Source organism: Cyanistes caeruleus, chromosome Z (genome assembly GCF_971803275.1).
Source record: "Cyanistes caeruleus chromosome Z, bCyaCae1.hap1.1, whole genome shotgun sequence".
NCBI lineage: Eukaryota > Metazoa > Chordata > Aves > Passeriformes > Paridae > Cyanistes > Cyanistes caeruleus.
Window position 1 is genome coordinate 24,960,958 of NC_141732.1, and position 27,353 is coordinate 24,988,310.

Consider the following 27,353-nt stretch of genomic DNA (forward strand, 5'->3'; position numbering starts at 1 on the left):
TGGAGAAACAAATGAAATGAGATCTAAGTACGCAGCCGCCTTTCTACAGCTCCGTCTTTAACAATAGCGAGGCTAGTGCTTCCCATCCAAGCCTTGACACAGGTCACGATCATTTAGGCACAGTAGTAGCAAAATAAATAATTGTGTAAATATGTAATAAGTGGTATAAATACTCCAGTAGCACTTAGAAGATATGATAAAGGACTTCTGTTTTTAGCCGTGCATTAAGGTTTATCTCAGTGGATGGAAGGGAGAAGCATTTAAACTGCAATGGAGAAATGCAGATTGAATACTTGAGAGCCCAGTGCCAGATACAACAACGCTTCTTTTCTGAAACAGCAGTTTAGAAAGTGTATTAGTGTTAAAAGTGTTGGATCACGGCTGAAATATTATAGAAACAGTGGTTAGAGATTCAGTCCAAAATAAAAAAAATACTATAAAGATCAGTAATGCAACTATATATGAATCTGAAAATAATTCAAAGCAAAACTACACTATCTCATTTCTAAAATAAATGGTCATATTTTTTTCATTGATATGTGTATAAGCATTCCATTGCTTTAATATGTAAATAAGAATTTAGACAATTTTTCTGTTAAATAGTCTAACAATTATCAGTGGAAAAAGGTTTCTGAAATCTTAGCAAATGCTCCATGTCAATCAAACACTACATCCAGGTTTCCTACCATACATTTAAACCTGTAGTAAATAATTTGAGGCAACAGCAAGTCATCACCACTGGAAGAAAAATTACCACATAAAGACATAGGGAGGGATCCTCTGCCTGAAGATCATAATGAAAAAACAACAGTCCTTCTAAATGTCCTAATTTCAAAGTGGACTAATGCTTTTGCTAGACTAGACTGTATAAGTACAGGCTAAAATCAAAGCTTCCTTATTCAAAGTAAACTACGAGTCATGGGCCCAGATCCTAAGGCAGATGAAACTGGAACTGATTTGACTTGGAACTGACACCTCCATCTCCTGGGTTCACAGAAACTTATCAGCAAGGGTACTTGTTTTGAAATATCCCATCAGCTTCCCTAGTGAAATCAGGGTGCAACAAAATCAGTAGCACTTTGCCAGAATTCCAGGAGGGTCTAGCAGTTGCTCCCCTTCCCACCACAATTTCTCTGGCTTATGGAACCAGGACTGAACTTGTAAACAGAGGTCTCACTTCCAGCAGCCTATTTATGCTGGGCAAATTAAAATGGGCTTTCTTATCCCATGCATCTGTTTGAAATGACATTTTTCATACAATGAAGAGAGATTAAGATTAAAATTTTGAGACATTTCTGTTTAAAAAATGGTATTTGGTCTTTCCACTGAGTAACTCTATGCTCTAAAATGGCTTTGAGATAATAAAAAGCCAAATGGAACCCAACATAAAAATTTACTTTGAAATACAGTAATATTGAGCTCATGTCTGCTATACATTTTTACTATAAACATGTTTTTTGCTTCTGGACTACTTCACACTGCAGAAGAAAATTGTGCTGAAAAAAATTGAACTGAAACATATATACGGCTTAGATTATCATTAATTGCTCATTCAAATGAGAAAACGATGGACACTAAGAGTAATGTTCAGAAAAAACAATGAATACTTAGAGTAATGATTATAAAACAAAACAAATATTGTGTGCAAATTGTTTCAATAATCACATAATTTATGCTTTGCACTTTAAGTTGTGATCTTTCAAATTACTAAATGGACTCAAATTATGGATTCAAGCTTAAATTATGAAGTTTATAAATGTTTTTAAAAAACAAGCATTCTATGTTTTATTTTACATTTCATTCTATGTTTCAATTTACACTATTTGTTAGAAAGAAAACTCAAGTGTTTTTAAAACATACAGCAACATGATTGTAATTTTTTTTACATTCCACAGAAGAGACTCAATTAAAAAAACAATAATTAAAAAAAACAAAAAGTGAAATTAAGTGTGATTAACAAGTTTATTATTTTATAGATCCAAGCACTAAACACTTATGTGACCACTGAAAATAGGAAACAAAATTATTTGCTCAAATACGTAGTAAAAAAATGCAAAGTCCTTGATATTTACTTGAAAATCAAATTTTATTTCATAAAATAATACACCCGAAAAGTCATAAAATACCAGTTCAAAAACCAACCAGTTATGAAAATTTAGTCAACACTGTCTTTGCAATATTTAAGTCTCAGGCACCCTCCAGTGTCTAGAGAAGAAACTACACAACTGAGCAAACATTTGAACAAAAAAAGCCATGAACAAGTATTCCTGTCAAGACAGAAGCTCCCTGCATCATTTACAATAATTGCATATAACCCTCTATCGGTGATATGACACAGCATGATGTAAAAAGTATTATAAAATTGTATTTAATGGATTTCTATGTGGCTTAAGAGGGATCCCTAAGCACACTACTTAAAAAAATACATCTACAAAAGCATTTCTTAGAAAGTCTGGTATTGGTAAGTATTCAAGTATTCCTCTGGGCAATGATCTCAATGTTCATTACAGCTTGTTTATAACTTTTCAAAAGAGTCTAAATGAATAGTTTATTTAGGTGGACTGATACTCATGGTAAGGAGGAGAACAAACAATGCGTGGAGAGGAAAAGCCAGATACAAAAACTCCTCCTCCCACTGTATAATTAATATCACACAAAACAGGAAGGTTACATGTATATAACCTTCTCTAAAAAAGTTCACTGATTTTATGCAAAAAACCCAAACCACTATTTTTCCCATTAGTATCTTTGTTCATACTAAAAGTAATAAATCCTAAGATGATTTTTGTACTTGACATTCAAATGGAAACACTTCTGACTACAGGATAGATAAGAATGCCAAATGAACAGACAGTGTTGTTAGTTAACCTTATTAAGTAAATCCACACAAACCCTACAGAAATTGAATGAAAGCTAGAAACCGAGTGTTTTTCAATTGCGATTATGCACAAACTAACATTAATTGTGGATTTCTCCCTTGCACGCTGTTCGTACTTCCACAGTCAAAATTTTACATTCAACTTAAGGGGTAATGAGATAGCATGTTTTGAAATGCATGTTAAGTAACTTGAAAATGGTTATATCCAGATTAAAGAAATCATCCTGACTGAGAAAACTTATTTTATTTTTGTTTTCAGAATCATGGCTTCAAGTATCTTTTGATATAAGAATGCATGCATACTTCTGAATAAGGTCTTCACCCTCTTAGGTATACCCTTACCAGGACATGTGCAAAACTGCTAGGGCAACCCTGTACACTCAGGTTAGTTAATAACTGATTCGGCTTCAGTTTCATAAGGTTTAATTTTTATCCCCTCACACTCAAAACCTCGTCTCTTATTTACTACATAACTTAGTTATCTTAGCTGCAGTCAGAGAAGCAAAAATTTATTACTTGTCATGTAGTAAAAAACTAACATTGGGTCACTGCTTCAGTTCAGTATTAAGAGTTTTGTCAGAGAAAACAGCTGATGTAATTTTGCCCTAGTATAGATGAAAAGATATTTTTAAAAACTGAATGAAACAATAACAATATTGACTCTTAGAATCAAAATTAAAAATATTACAAACAAACCTAGTCAGAGCGATGCAAAAAGAGGTAGAAAACATTTCAGAAGAGGGTACACAAGATAAATATATTTACACACACACACACAATTATATATATACATGTGAGAATAAAAACATTAAAAACCAGTCATTGCCCCCATAAAACTTACAACTGTGTTTAACTTGACATGTTGCAAATATTTACATTGACTTCAAAGAGAGCTGACCAAAATGTGCAAAACAAAGCATGACATTACATATTTCGCAAAGTCCGATAGACTTATAAAAGTCACTCTATTCAGATTTTGTCTCTTTCTAAAAACTTTCTGCATGCTTTTAAATAGTGATATTCCTTTTTGCAATAGCTTCTCTGATTTGACGGTCAAGTTCACTTACAATATGGTCTTCATGATTGTAGACTCCTGTTCTCAACAGCGTATCCCTCTCTTCTATCAGACGAGAGAGGTAATCATCTGTATTCTCGTTTAGTTTTCTACAATGAAGACTATCCACTCTACCAGCAGAATTCTCTCTAGCATCCTGCAATTTCTTTCTCTCTTCTTGTTGTTTCAGCCTGATATCAATAAAATAGAAAGAATTATAGACTATTAATCCCCAATTTGATTATCTTTGTATTAAGTCTTTATCTACTGAACTACTAAGTAAAATAACTCTTTAAAGAGAGTAAAAAACTATTCTGTCTCTGGTGAAAACATCTGCAACTAAAAGAAATGTTAATATAAAACTTAAATAATTACAAAACCTTTTGTATGTGTGTATGTAACTATGATGCTTGCTAGCAAGGCTTCTGCTTGGTAATATAAACTGTACTCAAGAGGATTCAACATACAAAACGAGTGCAGACAGCTTTTGGAGGACAACACTAGATATATTTAAAATTTTAATGTATTTAAAGTAAGAATAAAATGTGCCTTTTTCTTTTCTTAACACAGCACCTATGCTTAGAGCTGAAGGTTTAAAATAGAAAAAAATCTTGGTGCTGTACATCTATGACCTTAACAAAAAACAAACCAGTTATAGATAAATACAGAAAAGTTACACATGATTTTTTCTGTACTGCTGTACTGTTGCATTTTACAAACATGTAATCTTAACCTAAGGGACACTAAACTGCGTCTTTCACTGAACTGACAGTCAATTATAATCTTGACTTAATTGAATCTTCTGTTTTGAGACTGACAGCAAGAAAAAAAGAAGGAAAGGGGACAGGTGGGGAGGAATCTTACAAATACTTTTTATACCTGTTAAGTTCATTTCTGATATCCTCCAGCTCTTGTCGGTCTGTCTTCCCAAGCTCTTTTTCTTCTGCTGCCAAATAGCGCAACCTCATGTGCTCAAGCTCTTGTTGCTGCTTTTTAAGGTGAGCCATTGCATTCTCTTGTTCACGCTGTGTGGGAAAGGGTGAACACATAACTCAGTTGTCTGTATGATTACATGTAAGTGCTAATTATAGCGACAGAGCAGAACTTTAAGAATGAAGTCATGGCAATTACATCTCCAGGAGTATTAGAAATGCAGGAATTAACAGAACATCTTAGCTAGTGATATCTGTAATGCAGTAAGACCAGTGACTATCACCATCACAGTAAACTTGTCCAGGCTGGATCAAATGCAGCCCAATCACAGATATCTTCCCATTACCAACACAGCAAAATTACTTATGAACTCTCTTACTAACTCTGGTTTAAGCTGGCAGACATAAAACTTACACTTCTGGAACTACTCAAGCTACTGAGATTTATTCCTTCACTATATGTTATATGAAATAATTTTTTTTTTGAGAAAATAAAAGCTAAATAGCTGCAGGAAACTTGGATCCATAGTAGCCTACTATCAAAGCTTCAATAACAAAGCTTTTTGAAATTACATCTTGCTCTTGAAAAATAAGCCTTGGAAACAAACTTCTGGCAAGGTGTCCTTTCACATTTGTATAGCAGTATGTAAAATTTTAGATAACTTACTTCGTGGATTTAATGAAATCAGTCTATCCATTCTAAAAGTTTGCTTGGCTCTAATTTTTTAATCTCTATATAGATACTAAAAAAACTAATGTTTGAGTCCATTACCACTTCATGACACAAAAGTGGTTAAATAAAAGCGGTCCTCTCTCCACTTGTTTTCCTCCCAGTCATTTTCCATATGACCTTGTGCACTGAGTACAGTCAGTCTTACACCCAGAATAAGACAGAAGACCTCAGGTAGTTAAAAAATAAGACAGGAAATTACACAAACATCCTGGACCTAGGCATACCATGAAGTGCAAGTTTATCTTTGCAATTCTGACATTGCTTTCATCTGGAGTGTTTGACTATTAATACCATCAGTATTATATTTATTATGTGGTTAAAAAAAGTAATTTTTTTGTTTGATATGTGTGAGCATATTATTTATACAGTCAACCTCACAATATTTGAAAGACTTTAATCAGGTAGTTTCCTGAATTCCAGCTGCCAGCATTTTAAACACTCCCTGTTGATGATCAATAATGGGCAAGAAAATTGAATTTCAGAAGGAATTGGTATTAAAAAAAGACTTTAACTGCTAGTGTGAACAGACAACACAATGGAGAAGTACTCAACAAGAAATCAACCCTAAAGACTCTGAAAACTTTGTTTTGATACTTAAATTCAATTCACCAGCCAGCCAAAGTGAGACAGGTTATAAATCTTGAAGAACATTGTGCTAAAGAGATATATACATATAAAAAAAAAAAAGGCAGGAATCCTGCCAAAGAGTCTACAGCTGATAGATGACTGAAGCATAGAAAAAGCACTTGGTGAAGATAAGGCCATAGTCTTTCCTTCCACATCAAGAATTCATTGCAGAAGGACATTCCCATGTGAGAGAAACACTTTTTTATGCGGGAAAGAGTTGAAGAATACTGTAATAAAAACTATTCTTCTTTAGTCTGAGAATAATCTACAAATATAAACAGTAAACATTAAAACAAGCTACTACAGAATGCTGGTATTTAGAATTTTCAAGAGTTATAAGGAAATTCAAACAAAAAGTTTTGACACTGACTGGAGGTTAGTCTTAATCCATCACCAAAAGTGGTGTTGACACCACAGGAGTAACGATTTTTCCATTTTTCATATTAGTCTTTCTGTAAACAGAGGCCTTAGAAATGCCCAGAAAGTAAGTAGAACTTAACAACTTCCACAGTGGCCAAAGAGGTTGAAACCATAACTAAACTCAAACTTAACAGGGTGTATGGGTACACCAGGAAGAATGAATCTAGCTCTTAGGGAAAGGTCACTCCTCCCACTAGTCTTAAAAATCCAACCAAACACCACACTAAAGAAACCTCCTACCAAACACAAAACTAAGCAGTCACAGTGAAAAGTACTCTCAGCTGATTCAGGGTTTAGAACACCAGAGAAAGGATAGCAATTGCTCATCTTCACAGGAGCAAGAAGGCAACAGAGGAATTCCACAAGAATCTACTCTTCAAAATATTCATAAATGAGGAAATCACTATGGAAGTTTGCTGCTGATAAAATGTAGTTCAGTGGGGAAAAAGCAAATGTGTAAAGAGGGAGATATTATGGAGACAAAAATGAAAAGGAAACAGATAAAGAATACATTCACTTATGGCTATTAAAGACAACAGCCTGAATGCAACTTCTGGCTCATGATGTACTTAACTGACTGAAGGCTGCTAGAGGCTGTTCAAAGATACCCAACCTGCATTTCTAGATCTTGTGCATCTACTGCCAGACTGATACATCACATCAGCTCACTAGTTGGATCTTCCCCACCCAGTGAAAAGCATGGCTGAAACTCAAACCTAGGTATATTCCAACTAGAAACATGATTCAAGTTACTAAAAGAGTGGAAATTTATCACTTAAGCAATATACTAAATCATGTGAGGAGATCTCTTGATCACAGAAAGTTTTGAATGAAGATAGACGTTTATGCTTGAAAAAAAAAAAATACTAGGTATAAAGCAGTACTGTTGAAGTATTTGAAAGAAGAGGCAGAGAGTGTGTTTTGTTGGGATTTTTTTCCTTAGTACCACAATGGTATTTCTCTGGTTCCCAAATACACAGATGGACAACAGTACCCAGACAGTAAAGCCATATTTCATGTATAAAGCAGGCTACAAAGAAGAATGGAATAAACAGGCTATGAGGAAGGATGGAATTATCATTACTATTTTGGTAGTTTTAATACTGCTATTTATTTTGCTAAATGCAGGTAGTAAGAAGAAAAATGCTGAGCATGATCTTGTCTTAAGCAAGTTGCTACAAAACCAGCTCAACTTCAGTAAACAGAACAAGTACATAGATTGAGTGTCAATCTGATTACCTCAATTACATAGAATCTAGAAGTATAAGGGCAAACTAGTATTTACGTATTTTTGAGACTGTCAGTCATTATTCTCAGTGTCCCCATTCAATTTCCTAAACCAAATCCTTTACAAAGTTAAGCAAATTAAAATACCACTGATTCAGAAAAAAAAAAAAAAAGTTGCAAATAACACCTTAACCCAAACAATAGACCTAAAATTTTAAGTATGTTAAATCTCCTTTGTGAAGTTCTATTTAGTCTCAAGGGATGAGCTGTTGACCTGTACATTTAGAACAAATCCAGAAGTTTCTAGTTATCTGTCTTTACAGGTAAAGAACCCAGTAATTCAGTCTGGTGATTAGCTACTTCTCCTGATTAGACAACAAGTGTAACAAACTTAACACAGATATCACTGAAGTAGATACAGTACACCTGCATATCCAACTTGTGGTTTTGAAATTAATTTGTTTAATCCTGTCCTTCCGGTTAACATTATCTAACAGCAGTAAGAGTCTTGAAGAACTCACAATAAATTATATAAGTACATCATTTACAAGAAACTGATTCATCTATAGGAAAACCTTCTTTTTACTGTGGAAGATAAGGCTGACATTTTCCTCTTAGGTGATGTCAAAAATTTAACTCTTTTATACAAGAGAGGATTTTAAATGACCATTATATCTTTTACCAGTCTTTCAACTTATGCTGATTTGTAATATAAATCATATTGTAATAAACCATATTAGTTTCAGTCCAATTAATTTTTTTGCAGATGAGATAAGGATTTATTTTAGGAAACTCCTTATTTGCAATTCAGTTTATCCATGCTTTCCTTGTCCCATTTTAAACTAGGGGTACTGTCATGGGAAGCTGGGGTATTAATCTAAGTCTGTCAAATTTGTGTGTCTCAAAAATTCTATGCAAGAATTAATTTTGAAAGTATATTGTGCAAAAATTGACCATAAACTAAATACTGCAAAACTAATGCAAAACAGAGTAGCATTTGTTAGTAGGACAGCAATACTTTCACATAAACACAAATTATCACATAGCTGTGACTACACTAAGTAGAAGCCTTCTAGTCCAGTCCTTCAGTTTGTGAAAGATATCACTCAGATCTGTGAGGGAAAATTCTGAGTATGTTCTTCCACCTGCACTGCAGAAGAAAGGCATAACTGCATGCTGACCAGAAGCAGTGTGGGGGACCACAGGCTTCACAACATGCTGATGTGTTACTATTTGAGATAGGGAAATTCAATGATCCATTTCTGCTGTCCAGCAATATGCTCACAATGCAAACCAGAGAGCAAAAAAGGCATTTCAGACTACATCAGAGGAGTGGTATACATTAGAAGAAGTACATATACTTAAAGTTAAGAGAACAGTGTCTGAAGCCCCATCACCAGGAGGAGGACACACTACTCCCAGTGCTTTCATATTGATCAGATATTATTTAACAGATTCGTCCTTTCTGCCCTCACTGAACAAGTTCATTTCAGAACTGTAACTTTTTAGGAATATCTTTAATAATGTTTAATTAAATCAAGAATAAGACAACAGAGAATGATGAAGCCAAGGAGAGATGAAGGAAAAGCAAGGCTTTTCTGCAGAATCCTTTGTTCAGTTCCTGTTCCTTTCGATATTTTTCACTGGAGAAAAATTCCATCAAAAAAACCCAACAAACACAAAACGAACCAAAACCAGTGTCACTAATGAGCATGCTCTTTGGTAGGGATGATAATCCTAGATTTGTAGGGAAGGAATATTAAATATAGTGCGCGCTAAAGTCTTGTCTTCTCAATAGAGGAGGGAAACATCTTTATCAGTACATTTTGTCTTCATGCTAATGTTGGGTAGGAATTCCTTTCACATAAGTGTGATTTGATATTCAATTTCATTACTAATATAATTGTGATGTAAACAAGACAAATATTTGGCACCTACTTATTTGGGGTGTTGAGGAGAAAGTCCAGATTAATTTAAGTCACTGGAAGTCAAGAATTTTAGAGGCACACCATGCTATGGCCCTGCATAGCAACACTTAAGCACAATAATATTAAATTTTAAAAATAAAAATCAACATTTGTTGGAGCAAGATTTTCCTATCATTCAGCTCATGACAGTCCAGCTTGGAATACAGACACTAAAACAAGTGAGAAGGGATTCTTTCATGATGGATCCTGTGTGTAATTTACATTACACGCATCATGTTCTGTGATTTTCAAACATCTTTCTCAAACATTAGTCTTTGATTTCTTTAAAAAGTCAACAATTTTTAGGGTGCATAACAGAAAACTTGTTCTATGTACACCATTCATAGAAAAGCAAGAAAAACCCATTTCCTAATAATCCATCAATATAAGAAGATGGCAAGGGATTTACAACAATTGGATAAGAAGGGAGACATGCTCACTTTAATTTATATAATTTTGTTACAATATGTTAAGGGACCATAAAAAGACTATTTTGTTAAGGTGAGAGAGAAGGCAGGATTTCTTATTCATCTCAGTGATGAAACTGGTGTCACTTTATCAGACACTCAGGTATTAAATCCACTTTTTCCATGACAATGTACTAATCCGCTGAGCAACAAGCACCTTTCTTTTTTAAATAGAGAAGGAGCAGATCTCCACTGTATAGTAGGACTTGAAATGCAGCAGAATTTATTGTGAGATGTTTTAAAGTAAAAAACAAACATTAATAAAACACTTCTGCACATTGACTTTACACATAAAATTAAGTCCAACATTTCTAAATCCCCTTGTAACATCTTTATTTCATTCTGTGTATACTGGAAAATTAAGTTATAATTGAATAGTTGTAATTGAATACTTGGTACTCTTCAAGTGTATTTCAGTGCACACAAGTTTAAACATACATGCCACACGCTGAAAATTCTCAGTCAAGACTTTCTGGCTAACTTTCCAAACTTTACTCCTATAATATATCCTAAAATAAGGACCCTTTCAGATTTATTCCCAACTGCTTGTTCTAGACAGTCAGGCTATTTTAAATCTCAATAAGAAGTACCAGAATTTTTGTTTCTAAATATTTTTCATTTTTAAATTTCATCTAAGGGAACATTCAGAATCATCAGCAGCTGGACTAAAGGAAACTTCATGAATAGAATATAAAACCCACCAGAAACTCTGAACATTTGGAAATATACCACACTTGCACCATCACTCAACCATCAGCCGTTATCCCACAGAGAGTGCAACAGATGAATCAAGATCATATCATATGCAAGAATATCATGAATGATCTCTGCAATATATATTTGTTGGTCCAGGTACCTTCTCTCCTGCACTACTTTCTCATCACTGCTAATCCTGCTATTCCTCTTGCTCATTTTCCTTCAGCCTCCCATACACCTCCTTCAATAAAACTCATCACCAATATTCCTTTCACTTACTAATTTTGTATTTTGCCATTTTCCCCCACAAACAAAATAAAGCCATATCAAACAAATCTGCATTCTAGTATCAGATAATTTACTTCAAGGTTTTACAAATTTTCTTCACCAGTTTTCATCTCTAATGTAGTGCTTGAGAATTGGAATACTGTTTTAGAAGCTTGTACAGTGGAAATCTCAATCACACTTTGAAACTTATGATACTACAGATATATCAGCATTTAATAAAAATTAACCAATAATAAGAAGCCATCAAAATCTGAATTATAATCAGATCATTAAAGAATCCCTGTATGCCACCAGGTGCTTTAGTTAAGAGGCTCTTCAATCAAGGAAGCACAATCTTTATTTTGCCATAGCTGCCTATAAATCCAAAAGGGAGATGTAAACATACATACACTAGACTAAACAATGGCTAAATAGCAGCCACTATTCACTCTCCCACTCATACATACCATGCAAGTCTGTGGGAAAAACTTAGGATCGAAGCTAAGGAACTCAAGTAAAGTTTTCTGAAAATAACCCAGAGCTGACAAGTCAGTAGGAGGGCCTGGATGGTTTCAAGACACAGTTTTTAACCAAGATTTAGACTTTCAGCTGTGGGGTTTTTTTGTGTGCGTGTGTGTGCCTTTTTATTTTTTTTAAACAAAGATTTACGTCCTATCCTTGGCTAAATTACTTATAAATTAATCAAATTAATTACTGAGTGGATAAGCAAAATACTGGACAAGACAGAACGAATTGTCAGCCAGCCAATATGGTCTATGCTCTTTTAAACAAATACTTGAGTGCTGGTTCTAACAAGTCTGTAGGACACAAACATGCTAGAAAATCTATAAAAATACTTCTCCCAGAACAGTGGATGCACATACATTTAGAGATTTTGGCTATTCAGACCAAATCTGAGATTATCAACTGCTGAAAATGACATTTCTGCCAGTTTTGATTTTTGTTTTGATATGTTTCTTACACCAAGACAGGTACTAAATTTGGTATCTAAATTCTGTGTAAGCATGGATTCAATGTCATGTAAATGGTTTGGATTCCTCTGAGAAATAATGCTCACATAAGTAAAAAAAAAGATATGTCAATCTCAAATGTGTAGTATTAAAATCACCCAATCAGAAAATATTGAAAGAGTTTTTGAATTCTCCAGAAATCAGAGCATTTACCTGGGTGCACAATATATAACTAATTTGATGACATTTTTGTCTCCCTAATAGTTGAACAGGGCTATAAAAAATGAAGTATTAATACAGACTTTTACTGAGTAAGAGAGAAAAGAAAATTAAGCTGGGTGAAGTCTATTGTCACATTTACAAACTGTTTAATTAACTTCAGTATTTTCTAAGTACAGGTAAATATGATGTATGTGTGCCTTCATGTACTTCAGTAAAACTGGCACTGTGTTTAGCATGCAAAATCCTACCCCATGGAGAAGCTTAGATCATATTCTATTAACAGTCCCATACTTTAAGTTATGTGCTGTGTCTCTCATATTCTGCAAATTATAAAACTATCCCAGATGTGTGCTAAGAACTAGTTCCAAAGTAAAAGAAAACTTTTTAATTAAGGAAACATTGACTTTTATGGTTGCAAATCAGAAGAGCATTTTACTAAATGCTTAGCCTGTAGATTATACTTCTTTAATTCATAAATTGACTGCACCAGGTCACCTTTAAGTAATGGAAATCTCTGTTTAAACATTTTTTTGGCAATGGGCACAAAGCATTAGATCTCATTTCCAAGACTTACCAGCTGGGTTTTGTCATTAACATTTATTAACAATCTAAGATATGGCTTTCAGCATCTAATCCTCACTACACAAATGTTTTGTATAGTTCTCTAGAGAGCTTTGGTGTGACAAAATTACTGGCACAGATTACAGCCCTATGGCTATTCACCAGAGGCAATGCAAAATTAACATGGTACTAATCCAATTCAAACAAAAAATTAGTCAGACTATGAACAATTGCACAAATCATCTGAACTAAAGCAAATCTAGAATTCCTTAAGCTGCAGTTTCCAATTTTATATTTAAAACACAGAATTTTTTTTTCAATCAGATTTGCTTTAACTTTTACTTGGCTCTTTAAAGTCACTTAAAACCTTTGTCAATAGCCTAAGTATAGATGAAGCACAGGAGTGTAAAAACCACAAGAAACTACTTTGAAAGGGTTTGTTCTGCTGTAGAAGTTTTAGGTAGCATTATTCACTGTACATGCCAACTTATTTCACAGTTCAGACTTTCATCACGAGGTTCAGTTGAAACCATCAACATACATTAATGAATTCAGATTATCAGGTCTATGGTAATGAAATCTGTAAGAACCCAATAATGATAAAGTGATAGTGTTAGCGTGGCAAGTGACAATCTTTGCTTTTATTCTATGGGAATTTTAAAACATTGCAAATAAAAATAGGCTGGATATTTCGTGACTGCTGAAGAAATCTTAGAGGGTTTGGATTATATTCTTCCTCCTATCACCTTCTCAAGCATAGACATTTCACAAGTTGAGATGACTCTTTTTATCCCTCAGGAAAAAAAGTTTGAAGAATGCAAATGAAGGTTAGTTTTAACTTACTAATAATGATTATGGTGTGCACTGACTCTCTTCAAAGAGAAATACAGATTAAAGAAGCATTATAAATGAGAAGAACATGGGCTTCTTACTCTCCAAAACCTGAATATTCTATCAGTAGAAATTAAGTAGGTACCATAACATGTAAGATTATGTCCCTGCACTGTTCCTTAAGTGGGAAGTAGGTGTGAATTCAGGCAATAAAAACCTTTTACTAAACTTGAATTCTGAAACTTTGTATTCATGTGTTCATGTCAAAGTTTGTTCATTAGTCAACTGGGATTAAAGATTTACTATTTGTTTGTCAGGGCCAATGGAAATGCTAGCCATTCTTCAGCCCATCGTTTAGCTAATGTGTACTGGAATTCATGGAGGACAGATGACAAAACACAACATGCAATACAGATTCAACAAGGCTGAAGCTGCTACTACTGCAAGTTTAAGAAGAGTAATTTCAAGTCAAAAGTATATAACTGTATCTATATAGATGCCACAGACACAAGAGCTCTGTTAAAACCCAGCAGTAAAATCTCACCTTTACTCTTCATTCATTATACAATTTAAATACAAAAGTTATTAGGACTGTAACTGACCAAGATGGTTGGGATTGTGGCAAAATATTTTCCTGGAAGTGCTGATGCAGAATTACTTGGAATTAAATTAAACCTTTTATTTTTCTAATCACTTCTGCTTTTAACTATTTCAGCCTTTGCAAGTCTGAGCCTTGGCCTTTCCAGAGTTCGAAGTTAAATACAAGCCAGTTTTGCTGTTCTCATTTTTTTTAAAAGCATATCTGTGAGCTTTACTTTGCAAAAACAAAAACCAGTAATTAACAGTAATCTTAATAGCTTCCAACATGGCAATAGCTTGGTTGTCTCATATGACCAAAGAAAACCTGCATACCTGTTTTAACCTTGCAAGTTCTTTCAAAGCCCTTGTCCATTGTTGTTTGTAGTGCAGCTTTGACTTGGTAGCTGACTCTAACTTTCTTTCAAGTTCAACCTAAAAGCAATTAAAATCATATCAGCTGAAGCAATAACAGCAGTAACAACCACTGAAAGATGTATATATACAAAGGGTCTGGTTTAAGAAAAGTGTTTATGTAGCGTAATATACAACATCATCTAAAGCTGTTATACAATATAACATAAATATTATGGCACAAGAACATTTTCTTGTTTAAAATATAACCTTGTTTTTATTGGATAGCCGTCTACACAAAAAGAAAAAGATTAATTTTTAGCACTAAATCTGCTGATATAACCTTTAAATTTAAGATTCTCAAATCAGCCATCCCCTCATCCCTTTTTTATTCAAAGTAAAGTTATAAACACTAATTTCACAAAAATGCTGATGGATAGATTTCTCTTAAAAAGGTACATAGACTTTTTTAGTTTGCTGATGGAAGATATGTCCTACATTCTTTTCTCTGAAATACCCATCTGCTCAAACCATTCTTTAAAATCTCTTTATCTAGTGTGAACCTTTGATCTTATTAACTACACAAATCTTTAAAAGTTCTTACCACCAAAAAATTCATTTTATCATCTGTGCAAAAAGAATTTTGTATTAAAAGACAAATGAAAATATTTATGAAGCACAAAAAACACAATAAAAAATAAAGTATTTATCTCTGAGGAAGTGATTTTTTAATCTGACAAAAATTATTTTCATTAAAATTGTGAAGATCATAAAGCACCAATTCATTTAACTCATCTCACAAAACTAGGAAATCTAAAAAGGTTTAATGTAAGAGCTTAAAAAGTCTGTTGAAACACAAAAATATTTTGCATCATTTGTTTTTATTATTAGAAATTATTAAAGCATACAGTAAGATACAGACAAAATATTACTGAGTATATTTTGTGCCAAGAAGCCTGGCCCAAGTTTTTTCAGCTTATTTCACCAACAATTTTATTCAAATCTCACAATAATTCTGAGCATTCAATGCCCATATCTGCGTTTTCAATTAAATTCTCTACTGTTGGAATATACGGCTTTTAAGAAAATCAACTTATGACAGCAATTCCATTTTACTGATAAGTAACAAAATCTCTTTTCAGAAATACTTAATTATGAAAATGCACATAATGGAAAACCAGTTTAAATTAATCATCAGTCATCTTTCTTTAATTATTTTAAACAGAATGTTCAGAGACCCCATCATAAATCATGATTTAAATATATAGGTTAGGATTTTCTCCTGTTTTAGCCTCTAACATTATTGCTTCCTCTATAGAAATAAGGCCACTGTTGACCTTCTTTGCATCTGAATATTGAAACTCCAAAGAAATTATTGGAAGAAGTGAAGACATATTAACCATTTCATCACACAGCATTATCCTACATACCCTTATTCAGTGAACACACCATTGTGATAATTTTTAAGTCGTAGAAAAATCCAATATACCTTTTCTAAAGTGAGAAGATTTATTTCTGATTGTAGCTGGATTTCTGGTTTGCTACTTTGCTGTTCTTTGTATTGCTGGAACTCCTTCTCCAAAGTCTTATGCTTATTTTCTGCTTCATAAAGCTACATTAAAGAAACCAAGATTCAAGTTAGCAGAAAAGTCCATTCTCAGAAAAATAATTAGATTACAGAATTTAAGTTACTCCCTGGAACAAACATTTTACTGTCAATTATTTGATATAAAACAGATACTGAAAGTTACACATTCATAATTAATGATTTCTTGACGATGGCACACAGCAATGTTTTAATAAAAAGAGTTTTTAAGAGGATCTTTGCTCAGTACTAGAAAGAAAATAAGTCTGTCCTCATAAATGTAAGATCAAGATTTATGCACGTTTTTGTTCACATTTCTAAAAGAATTTGCAGAAGAAATACAGAAAGCATAATACTAAGATTTTTACATCTTTTAAAGAAAGCCAGTTTTATCTACTATAGGAAGTTTTATTACTTACTCAATTTCACAGCACAACTTCTTTAGGAATGTCTGCAAAAGGAAACGACTGATACTTTGTACAGCCAAATGATTTAGAAGAAAGGCTGAAGCAGAAAGGCTTCAGTGACTAATGACTTAATGCTGAGTACCTCTGCCCTCACAGTGTACTCCACAGTTTCAAGAAGATTTTTATAAAGAGAGTGCTTTGCTTTTTACACACAATGGGTAATTTGAAAAATGATGCTGATACACAATTACTTGCTACAGAGAAAGTAAGGAAATCAAACATTTAACAGCATTTTTTTATAATATCTTAAAAGTACTAAGAACTTTTTGTAATTTTTTTTTTTCTTCTGTTAAATATTATTCAGCTATAAATACCTTAATACACCTGACGGAACTGAAGTATTCCATACTGAATATGATCCCACATGCTGATCTTATATTTATGTCCATTTAGATAATGTAGTATTTCCATGAATTGTATCCAAAAGTTTAAATATTAGGTGAAAATTCTTTAGAGACCTCGTTTCTGTTTCAAAGAAAACAATTTCCACTAGTACAAAAATATTTTAATTCTTTGGATCTTCTGATTGGGTCACCTCTATTTTTCACCCAAATTTCTGCTTCTTGCATTTATAATTGTTACAGAATGGATGTAAGAAAGCAAAGATATTTCCTAGGGAGTCATACAAAAACAGAGTTTGCTGCCATTGTTTTTCTCAGAGAACTACAATATCCTATCGAACTTGAATTGCTCCTGAATTGCTGTTTTAACACCTTTCATTTTTACCCATTTATTTCTAAAGCAGACATACAGACATGATACCCAAAGACAATAACTAATTTATTTTTACTACTAGAAATATTAGCTCTCCCTAGAACTTCTACAACAATGTTTAATTTCTTGTTTGGTTCTGGAAATGCTTTCAAGAACTGAATTTCTCATGAGAACTCAGATCTGTGGACAGGCTAGAAATGAGGAAACTATAAAAATTCCACAAATAAAGCACAACTTCCATATTCAGAAAGTAAGGCTGGATGCTTCTAGGATCTTCCCTTCTACATAGTGGGGCTTACATTAAAACAAGTTGAATTCTAGAGATCTCTAATGTCTAAGTGTGGAAATTATGTATTGACAAATCCCCTTAAAAAGTATGGAATATAATCACTTATTCCAGAACATTCCATGTTAAAAAACAGCAACACAAAAAAAGCCACACAAACAAAAAACTCCACACCCAAAAAGGTCTTAAAAAAAGAAACTCATCTGGCAGCAACAGAAACTTTCTGCTTGTGCACATTACAAAGAGCAGGGTCCTACAGTGTAACTCCAAAGAAAGCAAACAAAACCCCACCCCCAACAAAGCAAAAGAAAAAAGCCTGTCTCATGCACAATATGTGGCAAAAACCACCACACAGTGAAGCATAGCAGGAACAGCACAGAGGAAGACAGCCAGGATGCTTTGGAAAAAATGGCCTTCATACAAAACAAGAAAAAACATAGTGTTTGGAAGAGAGAGAGTATGACAGCCTATGCAATCAGAAATGGTATGTTGCACAGGCACTAAAGAATTCTTCATAATTATTAGAAAATATGCTTAAAATAAATGAAGACTTAAATATAAAAGACATAATTAAATTTTAGAACTCACTGCCATAGAATGTCGCAATACTAAATTCTTTTTGAAAGTAATCATATGAGATCATGAAGAAAACTTTCATTGACAGCTAGTAAGTATGAAACTGACTTTGGCTAGGAGTACATATAACCCTTGATGGTATTGCTGGATATACAAAAATTGCATTTGTTCATAGTCTCGCTTCCTATTTCCTTATCCTGTAAATCCAGCCATTGCTGCACCATAATACTGAGCTAAATGATCTTTGGTCTGACAACTGTATGTCTGTTCTGAATAAGAAAAAAAAAACCAGTGATGGTGATGTTTTATTTAGAAAAGGTCTGTTGAAGCTAAAAATGGTCAGTGGGAGCTGAAAGAATGAATATGAAATAAGAACATTAGCTGGTGGCATTTGGCCACCTGAGCAAGAAGAACTACCAGCTGTCTCATCTGGACTCATAGCTGCCAACAACACATAAAATACAAAAGTAATCCACTTATCACTTTGAAGAGGACTGCATTCTGCAGTTTGAAACTGTTCATCTCAATTCAGTGACTGCTCAAATAGAATAGTCAAAATGAGTATCTTCAAGGTTAGCAATATTTTTGTATTAACTAAATTTTTAAAGAGTACACTGTACTGTGGTTAGCATATGCTAACAAGAAAGGAGGCCAAGAGAGGAGGAACATTAATATCAGTTTTTCATACAGAACTAAAAAACTCACAAAAAACTATCACAACTCTTCCAAAGTACAAAAATATGGCTTTGGCTGACACAGTTCTATAAACAGAAAAAGCTAATATGAGATTATCACTATCACATATCAGACATTAAAAACACCAAAGCAAGTAATTAATCTACATAAACAAAGTACTTTTCAGAACACTTAGGAATTAGTAAGATTTAATGCACTTAATAACGAATTAAGTGTCTAATGCTGTAACAGCTAAAAAAAAAAAATAAGTATTAACTTTTACAGTTTAACTGTCAGGAAAAATTATCTAGACTATCCTTACTGTTAGTGCCAAAGTTAGCTTACAGGACAACAGAACATGGTCTAAATTTTCTGTTTAGAAAGTACTACTCTCAGAAAAGAAGGCTGCAGTAACAAGAGTTTTCCCCCCTGTTCCAATAATGATAATAGCAATACTCTTTTGCAACAGAAGAATATTTGCACAGTCAAACTACTTAGATGTCAATTGTCAACATTTTTTTTAAGTTACTGAAATGTACTGCTGTTCAGGTTCTTCATGTAATGAAGAATGAAACTTGATTTCAATGCTGAAATACTAATTACAAACACCACAATGCAAACTGGCCATGCAACTGAGCAAGAACAACATGGATGGATCTCAGCAGAGCTCCACAATTTAAATAAAATGTTGTAATACATGTTGTAAATAAATTGTTATGAAGTTGCCAGAACACAATTACCTCCAAACCACTGCTTAACTTAGAATACTTAGAAAAATGCTGACTTTCATTAGACAACATAAGTGTACTTGCCTGCTGATGTAAGCGAAGCTTGTCTTCTTCCAGTTGTTTGATTTTTGACCTTTCTAGCTCTAGCTGGTGTGCACATTCCTCTCTGGCTCGACGCACAGAATCCTGAAGCACCTGCAGATTTCTTTCATGCTCTGCTTGCAGCTCCTTCTTTACTCTTTGAAGCTTAAAAAGACAGACATATTTCTATTCATCCATAGGAGTGACAGCTTCACTTGAAAAGTCTCTTATAACTTACTGCTATTCATGACAGAAAAATTAATTTCTGAAATTAAACAATAAAATTCCCATTGTCCAAATGTTCGTTATATATTATCTCAATGAATTTCAATCTAACTAACAATCTGTCAATTATCACATTTATTATATTATGTACTATATTATGTACTATACAAATATATCCTTGCTTGACTACTGTAAAAACAGAGCTCTCTGGAGCTCTTCTGTACACTCTACATGATTCTAGATGATTGCTCAAGGCAGATTTCACATCCACCTTCCTACCACAAAGTGAAAAGCGAAATACTCCAATTCACTGCAGAGACTGTGAAAGCCACAGCTACAGCCAAAATGTCTTTCGGTCCGTGAGACTGCACTGTTCAAACTGAGTATATTGAGATAATTTCTCATCAAGCTTAACAGAAGAATAATCCTTTACATGTTTGAACTTTCTGGAAAGATGCTACTGTCCCAGATAACTGCCAGCTGAATAGAAACTTCTCCAATGGCACATATCTCAAACTGTGTTAATTGCTAACTGAACATATCAAAACTATTTTAAAAACATTAAAACTACATCATTTTGAACCAGATGTTTTTTGAATCAACTGATTTTTATCATCTCTAGCTCTCAGGTCAGAATCTCACTAAACTTTAAGAAAATTTTCAGAGAAATATACATGACATTCAAAATAACTACTACTCAGACTGAAATGCACTTGGCCAAACCTGAGCACCAGATTTTTTGCACAGATGCTAAAGTCAAGACATTATTTACAGCACAAACTGCATCTTGAGGCACAGACAGCATGGGTACTGAATAGGTCAAAGGCTCAGCCAGCCAATTTCTGTGTTGGGAGTTCTCAATTTTGTTACAAGCACAGAAGGGATTAGTAGGCTAGAAAAATTAATCTGAGTTACAAGCAGGAAAGAGAAGGTTTGTTGGACGGCTAAAACACCACCGTATTTTACCTATGTAATTTTGAGTTTGTTCTGAAATACAAGAATAGGCAGTTTATTTTCTCTTTTCATATGACCAGCACCCCTGAAGACACACCCCACTTCTTCAGATTGAGGGTGTTCAGTACAGTGGTAGTTACTGGTTTCTCCTTCATTGGAGAATGAAGGAGACCCTGATATTATTTAAAAATAAGTAGGAAAATGTTGGATAACAAAACCTGAAGTTTCTCCCAGATCTCCTTGTCACCCTCTCCTATTTCAACAATTAATCTAGCAATTACCTTTTGAAGCGAGGCACTCTTGTGTATGCGTACAATACTCACCTGACAGTGCTAAACTTAAAACTGAGGTATGCTAATGTTACATAAATGTCTGCACTGACATTAATTCTGTCAAGAATAGAAGGTTTGCAGCTCTGTAATTCTAGAAACCTATTTAAAAGTTCACTGAATTTCTATTTCAACAAAAAAGTGTAGCTGTAACAAAACTTGGCTTAATTACTAGTGGTCCTCTACATATCACTGTGAATGTGGGTATTTAATATCTTTTATACAGAGCACAGTTGTCACTAAGTGAAAACTCAAACCTTATAGAAGTAGCTAATGCAATTACATTGTTTAATACAACCAGTTTTTACCTCTGATTCAGCACTAAAAAGCTGTCGCTCTCGCTTATCCAGATCTCTCAGGGTTTTCTGAAGTTGTTCTTCCAAAACATTATATTCTGCTACCTAGACAAAGGAGGGGGAAAAACAAATTATTGATAGTTTTCATTTAGAAATTTCCACATGAAACAAATCTCCAGCTCGTAAGAACTTGAAATGGAGAATCCTTCCAGCTCAGTATAGGCTAATGGGTTGCCATGCACAGCCAGGCTGTAGAAGACAAGTAAAATGCAATTAAAGAGCTCCCATATACAGCAAGCTAACCTGAGGAAATTCATAACAAATATTCTATGATTAAAGACTGCTTTAAATTCTTTTGCACTGCTGTAGCCTAAATGCACGCATATCAGTAAGTGCAAAGCCTAATCACAGACCCTTGTTACATGTTACCAAATACTTTGCTATATTTATAACAATTTAGATTTTCTGCAAGTATAAGGAGGAATTTCCTTACCTTTTTCTTCACTAATGCCTCTCTCTCTCTATCTCTTTTCTTCCATTCCTCTGCAAGTGCTTGCATATGGACCATTTCCTTCTTTTTAAGCTTTTAGAGAAAAAAATAAACAAAGCCCTCAAACCAGATAAAAACTGTTAGAAGTGCACCTTTAGAGAACCAGCAGACCAAAGTCTTGAAGAAAAAGTTTTGTATGCTGACTTGTATAGCTCAATATATGATTCTGATAGTGAAAGATTTCTTACACTATGGTACAAAATGCAAAGTAAATGCATGTTTGAGAAAAATATCCAGAGGTACTAGATTTTCACTATCTTTCAAAAAGAATCATGTAAACAAAAACACCTAGAATGACTTCAAGAGTAGACAGCTAATGTTTTTTGAGATGCGACTAAAGAAATACAGAATGAATATTTAACATCAATAGTTTGAATCTTGAATCTATTGTACTTTTTATAAAGAGTAATGGGAAATCGTGAAGATGGTATTCTGCAGTTCAAACAGAGCATCTTCTTTATTCAAAATTTAATCTTCTTCCTTAAGAGCATGGAATTTGTGGATGGAGTAGTTTACATCCAAAGTTTTAATATTAGCGTTTAATATTAATATGAGTAAAATTTAGTTCTTGAATCAGTTAAATAAAATACAATTAATGTTGTTCTCTGAACCAATTCTGCTAAACCTTCCCCCGTAATTTACCACACAATTTACGTATGTTGGAGGTTAGGTTTCCTTTCTTTTGTTCCTTCTTACCTATAAAATTTTTCCCATACATTGCTAGGAAACACTAACTACTAGTTACTTAAGAAAACAAAGAATGGGCTAAGCGCAGGGGAGCAGGGCATCTGGTTGCACTTCTTTCATCCGGGGGATTTATCTCGGAGGGGCAGGGATACCGTGAGAATTGGGCAGGTAAAGGAGCAGGGGCAGCTGCTGGCATTTCGGTTTCAGAGGACAGGCAAGCTGTTGCTTACTGCGGGAAGAATTCATGGTCACAGCAGCAGCCCCGTCCTGTACTGCCTTCCCAGGGTGAGCCTTTTGCTCGTGAGAGCAGCCATTGGACTGGGACCTCATTATCACCCAGTCTCACTAAAGAGGGACCCATCCCCATCTGCCCGGGATCCTGAGCTCGCCTCCTCCTGCCCTGCTCAGAGCCGGGCCGCCACTGTCCCACTCCCTCTGCTTCTCCGGCACTGCCCTGGGTTTCGCTGCACTGCAGCCCCACACCCCGGCCTGCCGAGACGTCCTGCGGGCCCAGCTCGCTGCTCCCGAGAGTCCTGCAGGGGCTCAGTGCCCCAGGCTTTGTGAAGAGAAACCTCTGTCCCACCCCCTCCTGTCTGGGCTGAGCCGCCATTACTGCGTGCTGCCCCCGCCCCCGCCACAGCGCCCCCTGGCGGCCCGGAGGAATCCCCGCCCCGCCCCTTCCGGCGGGAGCAGCAGCGCCCCCTGGCGGCCGTGACCGGAACTGCAGTGAGGGGAGAGCGCCCGCGGCCGGGAGCGGTGCCGGGGCTGCTCTGCTCAGGAATAATGCCGGAGCTGCTGCTGCTTGTTTGCTTTGTCAGACACACTGGTGAGGAACTCTGCCTGACAGACCCTTCATTCATTCATTCCATCATTATAATAGTTCACAGGGAAGGGGTTTGCATTTCCCATTCCAAGGGACGCTCCTGCCTTCCTCAGCAGATTCCTGTCTTTCAGACCAAGACAAGATTATAAAAAAGTAAAAACCTGATTTTCAAAAAGGTCCTCTTGCATTTCCTTCCACATTTCTAACTCCAGTGCTGCTTTGTATTCCAGAGTTTCTCGAGGTTCTGGATGGTCTTCTTGGGCACAGCGAGGCTGAGTGTGAGGGACATGCCGCTGTCGACCAGCACCTACATCCTGATATAATAAGAGCGGATTTTTCATTAGAACCTCAACGTTTCAAAGACACGTTCAAAGGAAAAAGAAAAGATTTATATAAAATTTACTTGAGAAGACTCTGACACCATAACTTCTTGCACTTTGACAAGTCCATAGTCTTCCAAGGTGATGGCATACGAAAGCTCTGCTATTCTGCTGCCTGACCTATAAATAGCATTAGAATGTTATATTAATTGAAACTGTCTAAAGATACAGAAAGAGAATTTTAAGACAACACACAAACCAGCAAATCTAAAGTCATTCTGTGCAAGCTTAGAATCTCTAAACAGTTGCCTATGTGAGGGCACAAATATGCTCCTAAATCTTTTCAGTGATATAATCGTACATATAACAGGCATTGCTGCTGACTTCAATTTAAGATACTCATTACATTTCCTTAGTTTTCCTTGTTTAGACTTTACCAGTAACCTTACAGTTATTCACAATATTAGTAACTTTGCATATCCTTTGTGGTAAAACATCCTTGGATTACTGAAAACCATATGTCTGGAAGCTTCAGCACAGGGAACTGGCAACTTTAAATCACTTAGAGGTTAAAATATCTACCTGCCCTTGTACAGCAAAACAATGCCTAGATAACAGATATTATAATAATTAATTTTAAAGTGATGTTTTCTGCTTAAGAATGGTTTGTTTCTAACTGCCTTGTCTCTAATCAAGTCAAAACGTAGCAAACAAAGCCAACCTTTTGCACAGAAAGGTATTAAGAGAAGGAACACACAGAAGTCTGTAACTAGAAATTATCAAAAGTCTCACATCAAAGTTCACTGCAGTGTAGACCTTGGTCAACATAGAACCTCACATTTCAGTGATAACCACTGAGGTAAGGCAAATTACATAATCACTTGTCACCTGGAAGCTGCAGAATGTATCAAGCAAAAAGATGCTGAAAGAATTAACTACCACTGTAGTTTTAGCAGAAATTCACTTTCAGCAAATATAGACAGACAACACTAAAATGCTTTTTACAAGCTGCAGCTTTCTACAGTTATTTTCGAAAGAAAAAAAAAAGAAAGCATGTGATTCACCTAAGTTAAAATAAATAGCTGCAATAAATTCTTACAACTTTCCATCAGCCACTGACTAAAAAAGAAAACAAGATTCATGTCAGCAGACTTGAGAATTCTGAGTAATTGATTCAACAAGTCTGTTGAACACACCAGTGTAATAAGAAAGTTACACTAACAAGAACAAGGATAAGAGGTCATCACAGCATAATGCAGACCTGATTACATTTTGAGAATGCCATCTAGTGGTTATGTTTTGTGCAAAACCAGGTTTCATTTAACAAACTGAATGTGTTAAAGTAACTCTTCACAGAATTAGGCCATGCTGGCATTCCCACAGAAGTTTAAACAAAGCCAGAGATCAACTGAATGAATTAAGTTGGGAGCAGGGGGGATACCAGTCACTAAAATGAAGTTTCCTGTGAGGTAAATATAACATGCTTTGTAAAAAATCTGTTGCATTAGTGGTTTAAAACTGACCTCAGTTTAATAGCAATTAAGTTTATTTTTAAGGGCCTAATCAAGTTCCATCATCACACAGAAAAAATGAGGGTCTAGACACTGATTGTGAACACTAATCATCTTTAACAAGGACACAAGACAGAAGTAACTACAAATTAAAAATATATATATACATCTCTCTATACACACATATATATATAATATACATATATATATATAATCATCACTGCTCAACGTAAATGAACATTTGTCTTCGGACAGAATATTAGCTTATACTGCTCCCTCTGATGTACACAAGCTGAAATCCCTGCTACTATCCTGAAACAGGAGACATCTCCATTCTCTGGGTTTATCTATCCCCTAACTTTCACTGAAGTCAGTAGTATCTAAAACTATACTATGGACAAACAATGTTAACTATTTTCTGGAACATCAACACTTTCTATAATTGAGTAACTTACTTAAGGAAGTGACTCTGTAACACTTTTTTCAATTATTTACATCTTAATCTGTCTGTGAAGTTAAATTAAAGTTTCTATTTAGTTTAATTAATTTAAGTTATAGGCTCATGATTTTATATGGGTTTATTACAATGACTTTGGTAGCAGTGTGGACATTGCCCAACACAAAGTGGTAATTTAGCTTTTCATCTCTCGGGTGCCTATTTCCCCCTCTGCATGCTGCAGTACTCTGCAGCCTGTTTACCTATTCAAAAAGCTAAGCAGGAAAAGCTTGCTGTTTTTCAGAGAAATACTAAACGAAGAACTCCAGAAAACTTGCTACAAAGTATTTTTTTAATTAGTATTACCCTTGTGCTGCTGCAAAGCTGACTGTTTCATTATAAGTCTGACGCCAGCATTGTTCACCAGTCCCACCCAAGAAGCGGGTTTTTTCTGAAGCCAAAACATTTGAAAGCTGAAGCCTTGCCACTCCTAGAAGTAAGTCTTTGGCTGTTTTATCCTTGTGCCACAATTCAACCAGCAGAGGCAGTCTGAAACAAAGAAGTGATCTCAGTATCAGGCATCAAAATGAAAGAGGAAGCATTCTTATTCGGAAGAACCTCAGGTTCTAAAAAGTAACTTCTTAAATCAGTGATGCTACAAATGTCAAACAATGGGTTGGTTTTACTGCCTTTCACTTAGAGGAATGAGACTGACTGACTTTCTATCTTCTCAATCATTTGGTTCAGTCAGATTATCATTCCTTTCTTCGATTATTAAGGACTAACAATGTTACAGTGAAAGTGACTGACAGAATAATGCTAACATAACTTGATCATCTTCATTTATAATCATCTACAAATGAATTTCAGACCTTGTCACCCAAAATACACCTCCCTCCACTTCTAACAAAAGACTGCTTTTTTGAGGATTCTTTTTCTACATCTTAATAATTTATTGAAAGATGGTGGAACTACTGGGAGAACTGTTTTACAGCCTTCAACACTGCGAGCTGCTTTCCAAGTACCTGCTGTATTTTCAAAAATATCATACAGTCATTGCATATTAAAAAGAAGAAAAAATTACATATTTCAAGAAGTACTGTGATAAAAACGATGTTATCAAGCTTTACTTTTAAAGTTTATGGCAATTGCAATTGTTTCTGTAAGCAACAATACCCAAGTAGGCAAGAGATAAAATCAAGAACTGTAGAATTCCTGACTTTAATTAATAGAGAAACTGGAAGAGTAGGTTATTAAGTATTTATTGGTATTAGCCCATGAATTATTAACTAAATTCTAGAACTGATAATCTTAATGTAACTGCATT

The 27,353-nt window shown here is 34.8% G+C and overlaps 1 protein-coding gene across 2 annotated transcripts in view; it reads right to left on the reverse strand.

Annotated features, from left to right (window-relative positions):
- Positions 1-2,067: 2,067 nt before the first annotated feature.
- Positions 2,068-27,353, reverse strand: part of CEP120 (centrosomal protein 120) — a 42,711-nt gene continuing 17,425 nt past the window's right edge. For both annotated transcript variants that reach the window (XM_086869886.1, XM_023944450.2), the window contains exons 12-21: positions 26,393-26,575; positions 24,163-24,259; positions 23,921-24,073; positions 22,193-22,282; positions 21,712-21,804; positions 19,899-20,060; positions 16,273-16,395; positions 14,766-14,864; positions 4,812-4,957; positions 2,068-4,123 (exon numbers count right to left, since the gene is read on the reverse strand). In XM_086869886.1, the coding sequence (XP_086726012.1) occupies positions 3,886-4,123; positions 4,812-4,957; positions 14,766-14,864; positions 16,273-16,395; positions 19,899-20,060; positions 21,712-21,804; positions 22,193-22,282; positions 23,921-24,073; positions 24,163-24,259; positions 26,393-26,575 (1,384 nt within the window). In that variant the 3' untranslated portion in view covers positions 2,068-3,885. The remainder of the gene's footprint in view (positions 4,124-4,811; positions 4,958-14,765; positions 14,865-16,272; positions 16,396-19,898; positions 20,061-21,711; positions 21,805-22,192; positions 22,283-23,920; positions 24,074-24,162; positions 24,260-26,392; positions 26,576-27,353) is intronic.